General features: G+C 38.8%; 1 protein-coding gene across 3 annotated transcripts in view; it reads right to left on the minus strand.

Moving 5' to 3' along the window:
• XRCC5 (X-ray repair cross complementing 5) overlaps window positions 1-14,534 on the minus strand; it is a 69,852-nt gene that overhangs the window by 39,998 nt on the left and 15,320 nt on the right. For all 3 annotated transcript variants that reach the window (XM_036421192.2, XM_045575369.1, XM_045575370.1), the window contains exons 10-14: window positions 10,401-10,463; window positions 8,355-8,492; window positions 7,422-7,512; window positions 4,517-4,650; window positions 3,224-3,420 (exon numbers count right to left, since the gene is read on the minus strand). In XM_036421192.2, coding sequence (XP_036277085.1) covers window positions 3,224-3,420; window positions 4,517-4,650; window positions 7,422-7,512; window positions 8,355-8,492; window positions 10,401-10,463 — 623 coding nt within the window. The remainder of the gene's footprint in view (window positions 1-3,223; window positions 3,421-4,516; window positions 4,651-7,421; window positions 7,513-8,354; window positions 8,493-10,400; window positions 10,464-14,534) is intronic.

A 14,534-nucleotide genomic window follows, 5' to 3' on the forward strand; every position in this document is an offset into this window, starting at 1 on the left:
TATTTCAATCTTCTTGAAAGGAATGGGTTTGAGGTAAATCTAATATATCTTGGTAAACTAACTAGATATGGAAAGTAAAAAAGTGATGACTTCCTAGAAAATAGATGTCATTCACTAAAATAGAGAATAAAAAATAGCATGAATTGGGGTTTAAAAGGAGCATGGAAGAAAAAAGAGGATGAAGTCATTTCTGGACACATCAAAGTTGAAGTAATGACAGATACTTAAGATACAGTGGATAGGCTGGAAATATGTCAGGACGGACAGATACTTAATAGTTTTTGAATATGTGCATGTGGAATAATCAAAGGTCCTAGAACATGCATTGCGAAGGCAACATGGCACAATGGGTGAGAGTGCCAGCTCTGGAGCTGGACTGCCTGCCTTTAAATCCTCACTCCAACACGCAGTCAGCTGTGATCTTGGGCAAGTTTCTTGTCTTCTCGAAGCTTCAGTATCCCCAGCTTTGAGATGGGGGTTATAGAAGAACCTACTTCATAGGATGGCCCAAAGGATCTACAAAGGTAATACATGTCAAGCAAAGCATTCAGCACATACCTGTGTCCAATAAGTGTCAGCTCTTTGTGAGGAAGAGTCCTACAGAACATCCACATGTAAGGTTGGTGGGAAAGAAAGCAGCCCCCAGAGGAATTGAAGCAGGAGCTGTCAAAGATTTAGACAGAACCATCTAGAGAAGCTGAAGTTAAGGAAGATATATGAGTTCCAAGAGGCAAAGAATAAATGACAATGTCAAGTGCTTCCAAGAGGTGAAGAAAGAAAGGACTGCCAAGCTAACGTGCATTGAAGCAGTTGGTGTCTTTTGGAAGAACAGCTTCAGGGAAGCAGTGGGGGCAGGAACCCGAGACAATGGGTGCCCAATAAAGAATCAAATCAGTGGACTATTCTGCCAATTAGCCTGGCTTATGGAAGGAAAGAAAACAATAGGTAATAACTAGAGGGGGAAGCGAGAGATTTATTTTATTTTATTTTGCTACAGAGGAAAGAAATACAGTGTTAATGTGTAGAGGGAAAGGAGCTGGTACAAAGGGAGAAGTTGAAAATACAGAAAGAGGGAAGAAATTAGTATTGGACTAAGGTACCAGATGAGACAGATGACATCAGGACAGAGGTGAAAGGCTTAACTTGGGACAGCGTGATACTATTAATATTTTGGGTTTTGACTATTGCCTTCCCTTCTAAATAGTTCAAAATGCTTATTAAATTAAATATTCATTTAAGAGATATTATTACAATATCTGTTGAGATGGAGACACTCTCAGAAAGGTAAAATTATTTAACCAAAATCACATAAAGAGTTCAAAGCTGGAATGAAGACTCATGATTTCCCGTCCAGGGCTCTTTGTGTTGGCCTCTGACACTTCCTACACTGACATTTGCTCACTCTCTAGTCTTTGTCCCTTTCCCCTACACAGGAAATATGTGCCCTAAATACAGAGACACTGAATATACACAAAAATATAATCAGTTTTTAGCAATTTTCTTCTCTTTGGGAAGACCACTTCCAAAGCTGATGGGTACCTTACCGTAAAAATTAAGGGTTGCAAAGATCTTGTGGAAGGAGCTAAATCTTTCTTATTAAATATAGAAAGTACTCAATAAATATTTGTTAAATGCATAATTTCTGCAGTTCTTAAAAACAAAGATTTCTGAAGAAAGGTAGAGAATGAAAGTGTGAGTGGGTAAGTGAAAGCGATAAAATTCTCAGGTCCCAGGAGACACTCAAGCTTCCAGAAAGAATGAAGGGTAGGATTAGAGCTGAAGGTGTCATCATAGCCAGGACCAAATCACAGAACAACAGCCTCTCTTTGTGTGTGTGTTTTTAAGTCAGCTAATACACATTTTAATCCAGAGGAGAAGGGAAATGACCCCTTTCTTTCCCACAGCAGCAGAAGGTAATCAGGATCAGGAACTGGAGCCTTAACACAGAGAATAGCTGATGACTGCGGAGAGGCCAAAGCTAGGCTGCCATGGGAAGAAAAGGACTTCACATTTCATTAAACTGTTCTAAAGTACTAATCCCGAGGATATAGATAGATGAGGCCCACAGAGAGAAAGTAAACTTCCAGTGACAGCCTTTCTATGTAGAACAAAGGGTGACAGGCTAAAGAGAAACAAAAAACTCTCCAGAATATGTCAGGAAAGCACGTGATAGAATCTATCAGTTCCATGATTATTTTTTTTCCCCTTCTAACAAAGCTGGGCATATTAATCTCTAAAAAGCCACAGAAAGCATAAAGTTTTCTATTCAACTTGGAAGATGATTCATTAAATAAGCAATTTACAGAACACTGTGAAGGTTTTTGGAAATTATTCAGTACTCTTCCAATGGGGTAATTACAAATAAGCTTTACTTGTCAATAAAGATACAGCTGTGGGAAGGAAGAAAAAAAAAATGTGGCCTAAAACTAGATCACAGAATCCAATCTAAACAAATGAACAGATCATTTTGATTTGGGAGGTAAAGTCACCAATAACCAAACCTAAAACTGGTAAAAAACAAACAAACAAACAAAAAAAAAACATCACTGTTATACATCCAAATGATTCCGGATAATAAAAAACAATTTCTTATGGTTTGTTTCTGTTTTGTTTTGAATGGGAATTGATACAGATTCTGAAAAGAATTTGCTGAGGGAAGAAAAACTTAATAGCTTCCTGAAAGCTTGATTTGATTTGAGAATTATATGAGAAGCATTTTGCTATCCTTATAATGCAAACACCTCACTGATGCTATAACCAAGTGCATCACTGACACAGGGCCAGGTCTTTTCACTCCCCTTCCCACTTCCCTCCAAAAATCTCACTGCCGTTCTCCTGATATCTAACCTCCCAAACAAAAACCTTATGACCTTCACCCCTCTCCTCTCATTCCTAGCTCCCTACTTCAGAAAATGGTAAAATTTAGTATTAATTTTGTTTAGCCTTTATGTGTGTGTGTGTGTGTGTGTGTGTGTGTGTCTGTGTGTGTGTGTGTTAAGCAAGAATTTGATGCTGATTAAAAAGCCGACAGCCCAGAAGGTAGCTCTCCATTCCAGGTGAATAACAAAAATAAAACAGACCTACAATGCACAGATGAGAAACCGGTATTTTCAAGGCCAGTGTCAAATAACCCCACAGCCAACCGTCAGTCCTGGAGGCCCAGTCTATGACTACCACAGGTCTTATGCTGTCTGATGTGAAATGCAGCCACAGCATTACTTACTTGTCTTGGAAAATGTCCTGAGCAGTCAGTTGATCCTTTTTCTTGATGGCTTCAGTCAGAGGGAACAGGGTCTTTATTTTGGAGAGAGGAATCTCACAGTTAGCTGTCACCTCAGCGGGGGGGTCCAGCATATTTAGAACATGCTGCTGAACCGGGGGCAGCGGCTCCTGAGGATGCAGAGCTCTGTGCAGCAGACACTGTGGGGAAAGTAGAAGGATTTTAAAATGCAAGTAAGTGGCAAAGACCGTTTGACGTCCAGTTGTCAAAGACATCGAAGAACTTATACTTGATTACACTTAGACTACTAATGCATTCACTGAGTCAGGCCTTACATGTTAAGCTTTGTATTTCTAATTTTAGAACAAAAGTTGTTTTCCCTCTGCCCCCCCTCATTATTTAAAGGAATTATAAACATTAAAAACAACAACAACAAAACCCACACACACAAAAAAAAATCCCCACACACTTTCTCTTGTGTAGAAGATCCCTCAAAATTACAGCGGGCCCCAATATGGCCCTGAGCTAGTTAAGGATGCTTTAAGAAGTGCGTTAATAGGGAGTTGAGGGTCTCTCCATCCACAGCCCCACCCCTTCAGAAACAGGCCCTCCACTGCTTTGAGAGGAAGAGTTTGCCTGAAAAAGCTGCCTGTGATCATTTTCCGTTTTGGGGGTTCAGAAAGGCCTAAGTCCTGCTGTCACTGAGTTAATCCAGGACTGGAATACTCCTTCCCTTCAACCCTGGCCTTTGCTCAGCATAAATCAGTTCTTTTTTCAACTTCCCGTTTCCCTTAATCCAATCTACACCTCCCAATTCCTTTGACCCAAGATTCAGTAATTCATATTTCCCTGTACTTTAGTTACTCCTTAATAGTTTCATACTATAACCTCTTTATCTGACCTTTATGCTACCTTTAATTATGAGATTTTTGACAAATGTGACACCAGAACATTTGTTCCCTAATAGTGATTATTATAAACTTCATTAAAACTCTACTATTTGGATATTTTAAAAAAGGAGAAAAGCCTGGAAAACACATAGAAGGAAAATCGGCTGAAAAAACAACAGCCTTTCTCCAAAAAGAAATTAAAAGCACCCTAACTTGACTTCTTTCTTTCCAAAAGCTCAGAGTATTTTTCTCTTTTAGTAGAAAGAAGGTAACTTTCTCCCATTAAACATATAGAGCAACTGAGAAGATTAAAAACATTTGCTAGTGACTGGTCAATTACCCTAATTTTTCACTCAGTTCTCTTTCATTTAAAAAAAGTATGATTGGTTCATCTTTCCTTTCTCACCTGAAACAATCTCTGAAATTGAGGATTTGGGATTTTGGTGGTTGGAAATAAGTCCTCAATGGTGTCCGCCTCTTCATCTTTCTTGACCAAGCTCATGGAGTCAATTAGAGCATCAACAGCACTTAACTGTGCCTCTGAAACAAGGATAAACAAAGAAGCAGAAAGAAAAATAGACGAACTCTATTATTTTCCACTAAAGCAAATGCTTTCCACTCATAGCTATTCATAGCAATACTGGCAGGTTACACAGCCCTGGCTCTGCCAAATATAGTCTCCAGTTATGCAAATCATTTACCTTGGTCTTGGTTTTCTTATATGTAAAAATGAGTTATTTAGAGTAACGGGTCTCTTAGGTCCTTCCCAGTTCTACCATTCAGTGAACTTTGGACAATGGAAATCATATCAAAAGCAAGAGAGTTTAGCCCTGGACCATGAGGCTTAGTTGGTTGAACATTGTCACATGCACCAAGAGACTGCTGTCAGGGCACATGCCCAGTTTTTGGACTCCATCCCCAGCAGAAGGTGTGCAGGAGGCAGCTGATTGATGTTTCTCTCTCTTCAATGTTTCTCGCTCTCCCTGCCTTCCTCTAAAATTAATAAAATCATATTTTTTTAAATAAAATGGAATGCCACATAAACCACAGACCACAGCCACACAAAACCCAACCTGTATACAACAATTCAAAATATTCAGAATTCAATGAATTTTTTTTAAAAAATTAGTAATTAAAGGAGAAAAACATTTAAAAAGCCCTGACCAGTGTGGCTCAGTTGGTTGGGCTTGGTCCCGTGCATTAAAAGGTTGCTGGCTCTATTCCCAGCACATGCCCAGGTTGTGGGCTCAGTCTCCAGTAGAGGGTGTGTGGGAGGCAGCAAACTGATGTTTCCCTCTCACACTGATATTACTCTCTCTTCCTCTCTAAAAATCAATATAAATATTTTTTTAAAAATAAAGAAAAAAGCATTAACTTTATAAGGATTTAATAGAACTTGTATCACAGTTTAACGGGAAGAAAGCATTGGAGCAGAGTGAGCTGATTCCTTCACAACCCCCCCCTCACCCCCGCCCCCTCCACCTCCCCCTCTCCCCCCTGCCCCTTGCAAGTCAGAAGGAGCCCTTTCTTCTCACAAATCCCATGGCACTAAGCACACTCTGTATATATGCACACTTGTGTTCATGACTTATTCAAACTCTGAAGATCCTGAAGAGCAAACACATGACTTCCTTTTCTTTCTGACTTTTCTAAAACCTAAAAGAAAGCAAGGGCTCCTCAATAAAAATCGGCCTAGTCAACAAAAACCGACATGCCCCAAGGCAATGTGGATGAAAGGCAACTCTCTCAGAAATGCTTCTACTTAAACTACCACGTGTCACTTTCATGCTGCTGATTCACACAGCAGTTCAGTTCCTAAAAGCTGAGGTGCTAATTTTGGATCATCCACAGGCACTCCACTAAAGGGAGAGAAGAGTAAGCAGTTCCTGAAACACCCATTATGCTTCTGTCCATCACTGCTACAAATTTCCCTGTGAACAGCTACTACAGAAGAAAAGAGCATGCAGATATTTATCATAAAACCTTCCTTGCCCATATCTGGACTTTCTAGGGAGGCTTCAGGCACTGGCACAGCCATCATCATCGTAAGCTGACTACGTAAACAACACAGTAAATAGGTGGCACCTGTGTATGAACATGCAGTGGTTTTCATTTGTCGTTACAAGCTATCAGGCTGTATCAGGCCAGATCACTCTAGCACTGCACACCCCTACATAAATCATAAATGTCTACTTGGGAAATATGCCAAACAGTTTTAATAATACATTTTTCCAATGGAGAAAATGCAAACAAAACAGTCAACTCACAGAAAATAAATCAACAGGTCGAGAGATATTTAATGTATTATTTAGGTCCTGAATGAATGGTTTATGACCATAATTTCTCAACCAAGGTCTCTTTTTTTAAATGTTCTGCTCATTTAAAGTTTAGGATGACTAAGAGGTAGGGAGAGACAACTCTAACATGTTGAAGTCCACGCCTGGACTTGGACTCATTTCAAGAAGAAGGGAAAGACACAAGCCCCAGAAGCTCATTTGTTTCTTGGCTTTCCTACTGCTGCACACTTCGTGCAAACGGTCTAACCAAAGAAACACACAGAGAAACCAGCTTTGAGAGTCACCTACTATTCCCTAATCCTACAAAGGCAAAGAGAAAAACTTGTAAACTAAAACATCTACTTGTCCTTGTGGTATGTTCTCTACATCTGGCCCACTACTATATTGTGTTACAGCTGTCTTAAACTGTGAGCTCTCTGGAAGATAGGATCTGCATCTGTGAGACTCATTCTGTGCAGCCCCTGACCTTTGCAGCCAGATGCTTAATAATGGCCTTTCCACGCCAAGCTCAAAGTAACTCCTGGAAATGAGGAACAGTGCGACTTAAACTGTTACCATGAAACTACGAAGAAAGGGCAAAGAGAAAAGGCAATCTCCAGCACTATCAATCTTCAAGTCAAAGTTATAACATATTTTATGTATGACACTAAACATATTTTATGTATGACACTAAAGTCCCAGGTTTAATACTATATATGTCAACTCGCTTCTATAAAGGGCAAACCTGGTCACAACTAGAGAATGTACATCCATTTCTAGCAAGCTGCTTCCTAGATATAAATCCTAAGTCAGAAGCGGGAACCTAGAGGGTGTTTGGAGAGTTCAGGGAAATCCTGTCCTTATTACTGGAAAAACACATGATGAACCATCTTCATTACTGTGTATGATGCGACTTGGACCCAACTGACTCCATCCTGCGAAACTCTGGCCCCAGCCAATGACTGCAGACAGGTGATTTCCCAGGAACAGTTTGTGTTTGGAGCCAATTAGTGAGCAAAATGGAAATAAACTCACCCGTGGGAGTGTATTTCTTATTATTTTTCAATGATGAAAACATATATTGCCGCAAGTCTTCCATGAAAGGCAGCTGCACATACACCAAACACTAATGAGAAAGAAAGGAGGTAAAAGCAAAAACAATCCAATTAATAAAAAAATATAAAACTGGTCCCAAGTGCTGTGAAAGTGGCACAACAAAAATATTTCGAAAATCAGAAGTCCCAAAGCTGGTGCATGGGAAGTACAGTGTTTTGATTACAGTTACTAGCTGTACACAGCTGCAAAGAGTACAGAGAATATTAAACATGAAAGACATGTCAAAGAAAGATTACCAAAGGATGCCTAGGAAATGTATGCCCAATACAATAAATAAGAAGAGTCAGGAAGGTTGATGTGCAAGTCAAGTCATTTGCTGTCCCTTTTTCAGTTCTGCCACAGTAAGATCTTTGAGGAATAGATGATATAAGAAATGCAGACCTGTATTTTAAATAGGACATCGCCAACCAAACTGACTTTCACAAGAATCACAACAAAATCTCATCTTCAAACTTTATTCATAGTAAATAAAGGCTATTCTAAAAAATTAAAGGTAATCTATTCCTATTAGGTTCTGAGATTGTCAGAAAGGAGGATAACCAAGAGAAAGTCGCTGGATAGGGCAAACAGGAGGTCATGGTTAACCTTTAGTGATTTGATCAAAAGGTCCTTTACATACTCATATTAACTTATGTTCTTCCATTGTAACTGAACATGTGGTTCACAGGCCGGCAACATCAACATTAGGAGATTGTGAGAAATGTAGAATCCCAGGCACCACCCCAGAATACGGAAACAGAATTCATTTTAACAAGCTGTCCCAAGTGACTCCCACACATTAAGTTGAGAAGCACTCTTTAGAATACAGAAACTGAAGGAGGAAAATCAGAATAAGAGCCCTGTGGGTTGTACCTCATAGGTGTCCTTGATGTGAGGAAAAGCCACGCCAACCTGAGGATTAGATCGTCTGTCGTAAGCATAGCGGACTATGGCCACCATGGCCAGTTCATCCAGAGCGTGAATTAGGGCGGAAAGGGCCACCGCTGCTGCCTAATAAGAAAGAGGCAGCATTAACACAGATCCAACACGGGAGAGTTTTCACAACGGAGCCACACACTCGTAAGACTGTGTTCCACTGTCTTCCTGTTTCAGGTTTTTAAAAATTTATTTATTTTTAATCCTCAGCCAAGGATATTTTTCCATTGATTTTTAGAGAGTGGAAGAGAGAAGGAGGAGCCTGCAACCAAGGCATGTGTCCTTGACGGGAATCGAACCCAGGACTCTTTGGTCTGCAGACCAACGCTCTATCTACTGAGAAACACCAGGTAGGGCTCAGATTTTTTTTAAAGTGCACCTTCACCCACTTCAAGGCCACTCTATTCATCTGCGTTTGATCACATTTACTTTACCTCTTCCGGAACTTTACTTCATTATCTAAATCCTCCCTCTTATCACTCAATCTTCCTTATCCTCTGAATTCATACCCTCACCCTCTACATAAACTTAAGTCTCAGCCTTCCTAAACAAAATCTTTCTTTGTCCCCCTTTCTCCATAAATGACTACATGTATCTTTCTTTCTTTTCACCTCTAAATTCCATGAAATAATCATCTTGTTGTTGTCACTGCTTAGCATAGGATTGTTCTTCAATCTAATCCATCTACTGACCTGTCTTACTGACATTATCTTCTGAAGTCACCCATGACCTCATTGCTAAGCCCTTGGCTCCCGTTCTCCTTGACCTCTCAGTAGCAGGTCCATCCCCTTTCCCTGAACTTTCTCATCTGTCTTCAGGTAACACTCCCTCCTGATTATTATACATTGTGAGCCACTCCTCTCTTCCTCCAACTAACCTGACGCTCTGCTCTGGACCTCTCCCTCCTCCTCTTACTCTAAAGCTCCACTTGGGGATTATTTTATCCAGTCTCATGAGTTGATGAATCAGCTTTAACATTCTTCTAAATTCCAGACTTACAGTCAGCGGAAGTTAACAATGCAGTTAAGATGTGTTGACAATACATCCCAAAACTGCATGATTACCAACAGGATCTGATTTAGGAGAAACCCAGGAACTCGGATTTTTAAATTGGAGGATTCGCATATTAGAGCCCATTGTGCTCCAGTGAATCTGTGCAGTACTGAGTGCTCTCTCCTAACGTCAACTGCTCTGATGGAATAATGGCATCTCCATTTACTAGATTTGCTGCCAGCTACCCTTCAGAAGTGAGGAGAAAGAGAGAAGTAAGAGGACTAGATCTCTTATACCATCACCCTTCCCCTCACCCCAAACAAGCCTTCTACCTCTACTAATTTTAAATGTATAGAGACCTGCTTCAGTAGCCTTAGAAAGACACTATATTCTAATCTTCCAGCTTGGATCAGCATCTCCAAGGAAATAAGTTCTGACTTGGAAGCCACACAGAAAATATTTAGAGAGGGCAGGTGAGTGTAGGATGCAAGGGTCATGGGTTGTTAGCCAGGCAGAAACCAGCCTGAACACAGAATCTCTCGGGAAGGTGGGGAAAGAGTGCAAAGAGATGGGGGTTGGAAAAGACAAATTTCTCAATGACAGAAGGGGTCCAGAGAGTCAGTGAAGCTCCTCTCCAGGACACTAGAGCCAGTACTAAATGTCCAATATCGACCACAATGAAAATGGCAACCTGACTCCAACCTTTCTGATCATGGGACTCTGAGATCCCCATACTAAATGCATGTGTTCAAATAGTTTTGTTTTTAACATTCACCTGCTGTCCAATGGTAGGACTATTTCCTAAGGTCTTGTGCTCATGCTATGACAAATTCATTAGTCATTTCTTCATTTTCAGAGTGAAAGGACAATGAATTTCCCCACTGCCGTTACAACATTAATGTCATTTTAAACTATAAATGTCCCAAACAATTCACTTAAAATGACAATTTAGTTCTGTGACACTACCTCAAAGACCCATTGTCAACTCACCTCATCATCTTTTGCTGCAAAGACTTTTAGAACTTGATTTCCCATGAAATATTTCCTGTGGACCTACAAGAGTAAGTGAGGAAAGAATCAGTTATGATCCAAAATAAGTTATACATAAGACCATAAAGCCACAGTTTGCTAAGAAATTCCATTCAAAATGTTCTTACTGAAAAACATTGACAAGTACTGGAAACAACATATTACCTAAGATTCAACACAATAAATATATGAGCATCTAATATGCATCAAAATTGTACTGGGCACTATAAACACAATAATGAATAAGATACAGATTGTCCTGAGGAGCTTAGATAAATATTAAATTAACCACAGTGCAGTACTAACATTCAGTGCTATAAGGACACAGGAATAGACTTATAATACAGTTTGGTAACCACAAGAGCACATAAGAAGGGCATCTAGTTTGGTCATGAGGGCTTGGTCATGAGGGCTCGGGGAAGGCTTTTGCAAATGGTGACACCCAAGTTAAGATTTAAAGGATGTGTTTGGAACGGAGATGAAAAGTCTGGCCACAAATATCCTGGGAAGAGATAATAGTGTGTTAATCTAGAGTGACATAAAACACAGGAAGTATGTTTGGGCAACTGCTTCTGGAGTAGTACATTGCCACAGTTCAAGGGGGAAGGGGGAAACTAGCGAGATTAACAACAACCAATTATGATCTCTTATCAGCAAAATTAAGTGGTCCTAAGAGCAACGAAGAACTGCAGAGACCAGAGCAAAGAACTAAACAGAAGGGGAGCACTGGAGGAAGGGTAACTAAAGCAAAAATAAACACTGTGTGTTCTTTTGCCCCCTTTAGTTACTCACAGTATCAAAGGGGTCAAAGGTGAGATATGAACACTAAAGAGTTCCCACCTGCACCTATTGAATAAGATGAAAGAACTTCTCTCTCGTCTAGGGGCCCTTGAGCCTAAAGCTTATTTATAAGAATATGCCACATGCTGCATAAGGCAATGCTTCTAAAATGTTTTGGGTTTCAATTGCCCTTCCACCTCTAAAGCTGAGAAATTATGAGCACTGTCGCAGTAGCTCAAGACTAAGTCTCAAAGGTATGGATGTAATTCATGGGTATAGGCCCATGTAATTCAAATTCCCTCCATCTCCACTTCCATTCCCCATTTGAGAACCATTATTTGAAGAAATATGGGAATAATCCTATATTTTTAGTTTGCTACATTTATATAAATTTGCCCTCCTATCAGAATTTGTAATAATTCTTGATTGATTAAAGAAGAGCTAATGAAATCTCTTCCTAAGGCACCTAAATGACTTTTCAAAAGACAGCCAGACATTTAGGGGAAGTTCTGGCTAAATTCTTATCTGTCTATAATTACATATCCAGAACACTGACAACTTGGAGAAAGACAAATTGAAAGGACTCTTGAAATTTTTAAAAGAAAAATAATTCACATTTCAAAAAAAGAAAAAAATATCCCAAACCAAAAATCCTATTTTATAGAATGAAAACTTTTACATAATTTCAACCCAGAAATGTTAGTTTCCCTCACTTTAAGGGAATTTGAAAAATATGTGATTTTATCAATTTAATGATAATTACTCATCTGTTACAAGGTGCCTCCTTATACTATCTTAGTTGACAAGATGATGTGTATACATTTGTTAAGATGATACACAAAAGTAGGTATGTAAAACTTAGACTGTTCAAAAATGAGGCTGTCCATCTGGTGGGAAGATTACAACTGACCAATGGCATAAGCTTTGGAATCAGAGCCCTGGTTCAAAGCCCACCTCTACCACCTTCCAGCAAGGTGACCTTGGGCCAGTCATTTAACAGCTCTGAAGCTCAATTTCCTAATGTATAAAATACATATCATAGCATCTACCTAAGAGGGTCACAAAAGAATGAAATGGGAATTTATATAAAATGCTTAGTATAATGACAGGAGTATTATAATCGCTGGATAAATGATAGCTATTATGTTATCTTCATTGTACCTGTCTGAGATTATACTTAAGATAAAAATAGTTTAGAGCTTAAAAACAAGAGTCCAAAATAGTTCATGACTTAAAAGTTTATAAAAATCTTTTTAAAAGGTGAAGGGATTAAGAAAAACAACAACAAAAACCCTCACAGACACAGACAACAGTATAGTGATTACCAGCAGGAAAGGGGAACAAGGAGAGGTAGAAGAGAATAGAGGGGAGAATAAATGGTGGATGGAAGGTTACTCGATAATATAATACATAAATTATGTATTATAGAATTGTATACCTGAAACCTATATAATTTTATTAATCAATGCCACCCAATAAATTCAATAAAAAGTTTCTAAAAAATGGAAAATGTACTTTTTGTCCAGCTCATTCTTTCTTGCTTTGCCATTCACTAAATAGGCTCCCCCAGACCCAGCCAGGCATAGATGATTTCAATTTTTTGAGTTCTGAATTACATTTGCAGATTTTTTTGGTCTTATTTTATTGTTGTTTTTAATATATTTTTATTAACTTCAGAGAGAAAGAGAGAGGGAGAGAGAGATAGAAACATCAATGATGAGAGAGAATCATTGATTGGCTGCTCCTGAACACCCTCCTTTGGAGAATCCAGCCAGCATATGCCCTTGACTGGAATTGAACCCTTCAGTCCACAGGCCAACACTCTATCCATTGGGCCAAATGGTAGGGCTGCAGATGTTTTGAGTAGGTCTTTTCTGCCTGTCTGGAATTAGGAAGGCCACTTTCCAATAGGCCAATTTGTACAAACAGGTCTGACTAAAGGTTCTGTTTCACTGAAAAGACTCATAAGCACTGACACAAAATAAACACAAATTTTAAGTTTACATACCTCCCAAAGTGAGTTCACTTTGGGAAGTATATAAAGCATATTTAGTATAATTTGTTAGAAAATTATTAGAGACTCTCAAATCCCAAAAAGTATTCTCACCATTAAAATTTCATCAACTTTAAATCTTCCCAATTTTCAGCTTACGAGTCTTAAAAATGTATCTAACAACTGACACATATCATGAAAATGATTCTTTCAACTTCAATGAATTATTCTAACACTGAATTATACAGGGACTATATACTTAAGCAACATGAAGAAGTTCAAGCCCAATATACTGGATAATATTTATTTTTATTATAATTCTCAATTGAGTTCATCTAGAATCAACAAAAATATTTATCCTTATAGAGCCTGAAAAGATACATTTTATACTGATTTCATTTTCATTCACCTCACAAATAATTTTATCTAAGATATCCAAGAATCTTTAATAAGCCTTTCTAGGGCAGTATACGGTATCCCAGAGCCTTCAGTGAATTGCTGCATTTCCCACTGGGTCTATTTTGTGTATCTCTGCATTGGTATCTAAAAAGCATATGGATAGCTAGGATTTGGAAACAGCCTAGGTGCCCATCAGCAGATGATTGGATAAAAAAAACTATGATACATCTACACAATGAAATACTATGCTGCCATAAAAAAGAAGGAATTCTCATCATTTGCAGCAACCTGGATGGAATTGGAGAACATCATGCTGAGTGAAATAAGCCAGTCAATGAAAGAGAAACACCACATAACCTCACTCATTTATGATAATAAAGAACATTATAAACTGATGAACCAAAAGATAGATATAGAGATAGCAAAGCAACAAGCAGACTGTCAAATTACAGCGGAGAGCGTAGGGAGATCTGGGGGAGATAAGAGATCAACCGAAGGACTTGTATACATGCATATAAATACAACCAATGGACACAAAACTCTGGGGAGGGAGGGTATGTATGGTAGGGGGTGGCAATGGTAAGATATGTACACAGATAATAATTTAATTTTAAAAAAGTATTAAAAAAAATAAATAAAAAGCATATGACATGAACAAATTTCACATCTTGGACCTTCTGCTGGGCATTGAGATGGACGGTGACTGGCATAAATCAATGATATTCTAAGAGGTCCATTGACATTCAAATCCCAGCTAGACCTTCATTCCTATAAACACTCCATTATACATAACTTTCAAAAAAGCAATATAATATCAAACTAGATACTGTTCCTTTACGGCTACTATGAGCTATGACTGGCACCAAAGCTAAAAATTGACTTTCAATTAAATCTATTCTTCTGACTTTTCTTCATCTTGATTT

This window comes from Pipistrellus kuhlii, unplaced genomic scaffold (genome assembly GCF_014108245.1).
Source record: "Pipistrellus kuhlii isolate mPipKuh1 unplaced genomic scaffold, mPipKuh1.p scaffold_m20_p_7, whole genome shotgun sequence".
Classification (NCBI taxonomy): domain Eukaryota; kingdom Metazoa; phylum Chordata; class Mammalia; order Chiroptera; family Vespertilionidae; genus Pipistrellus; species Pipistrellus kuhlii.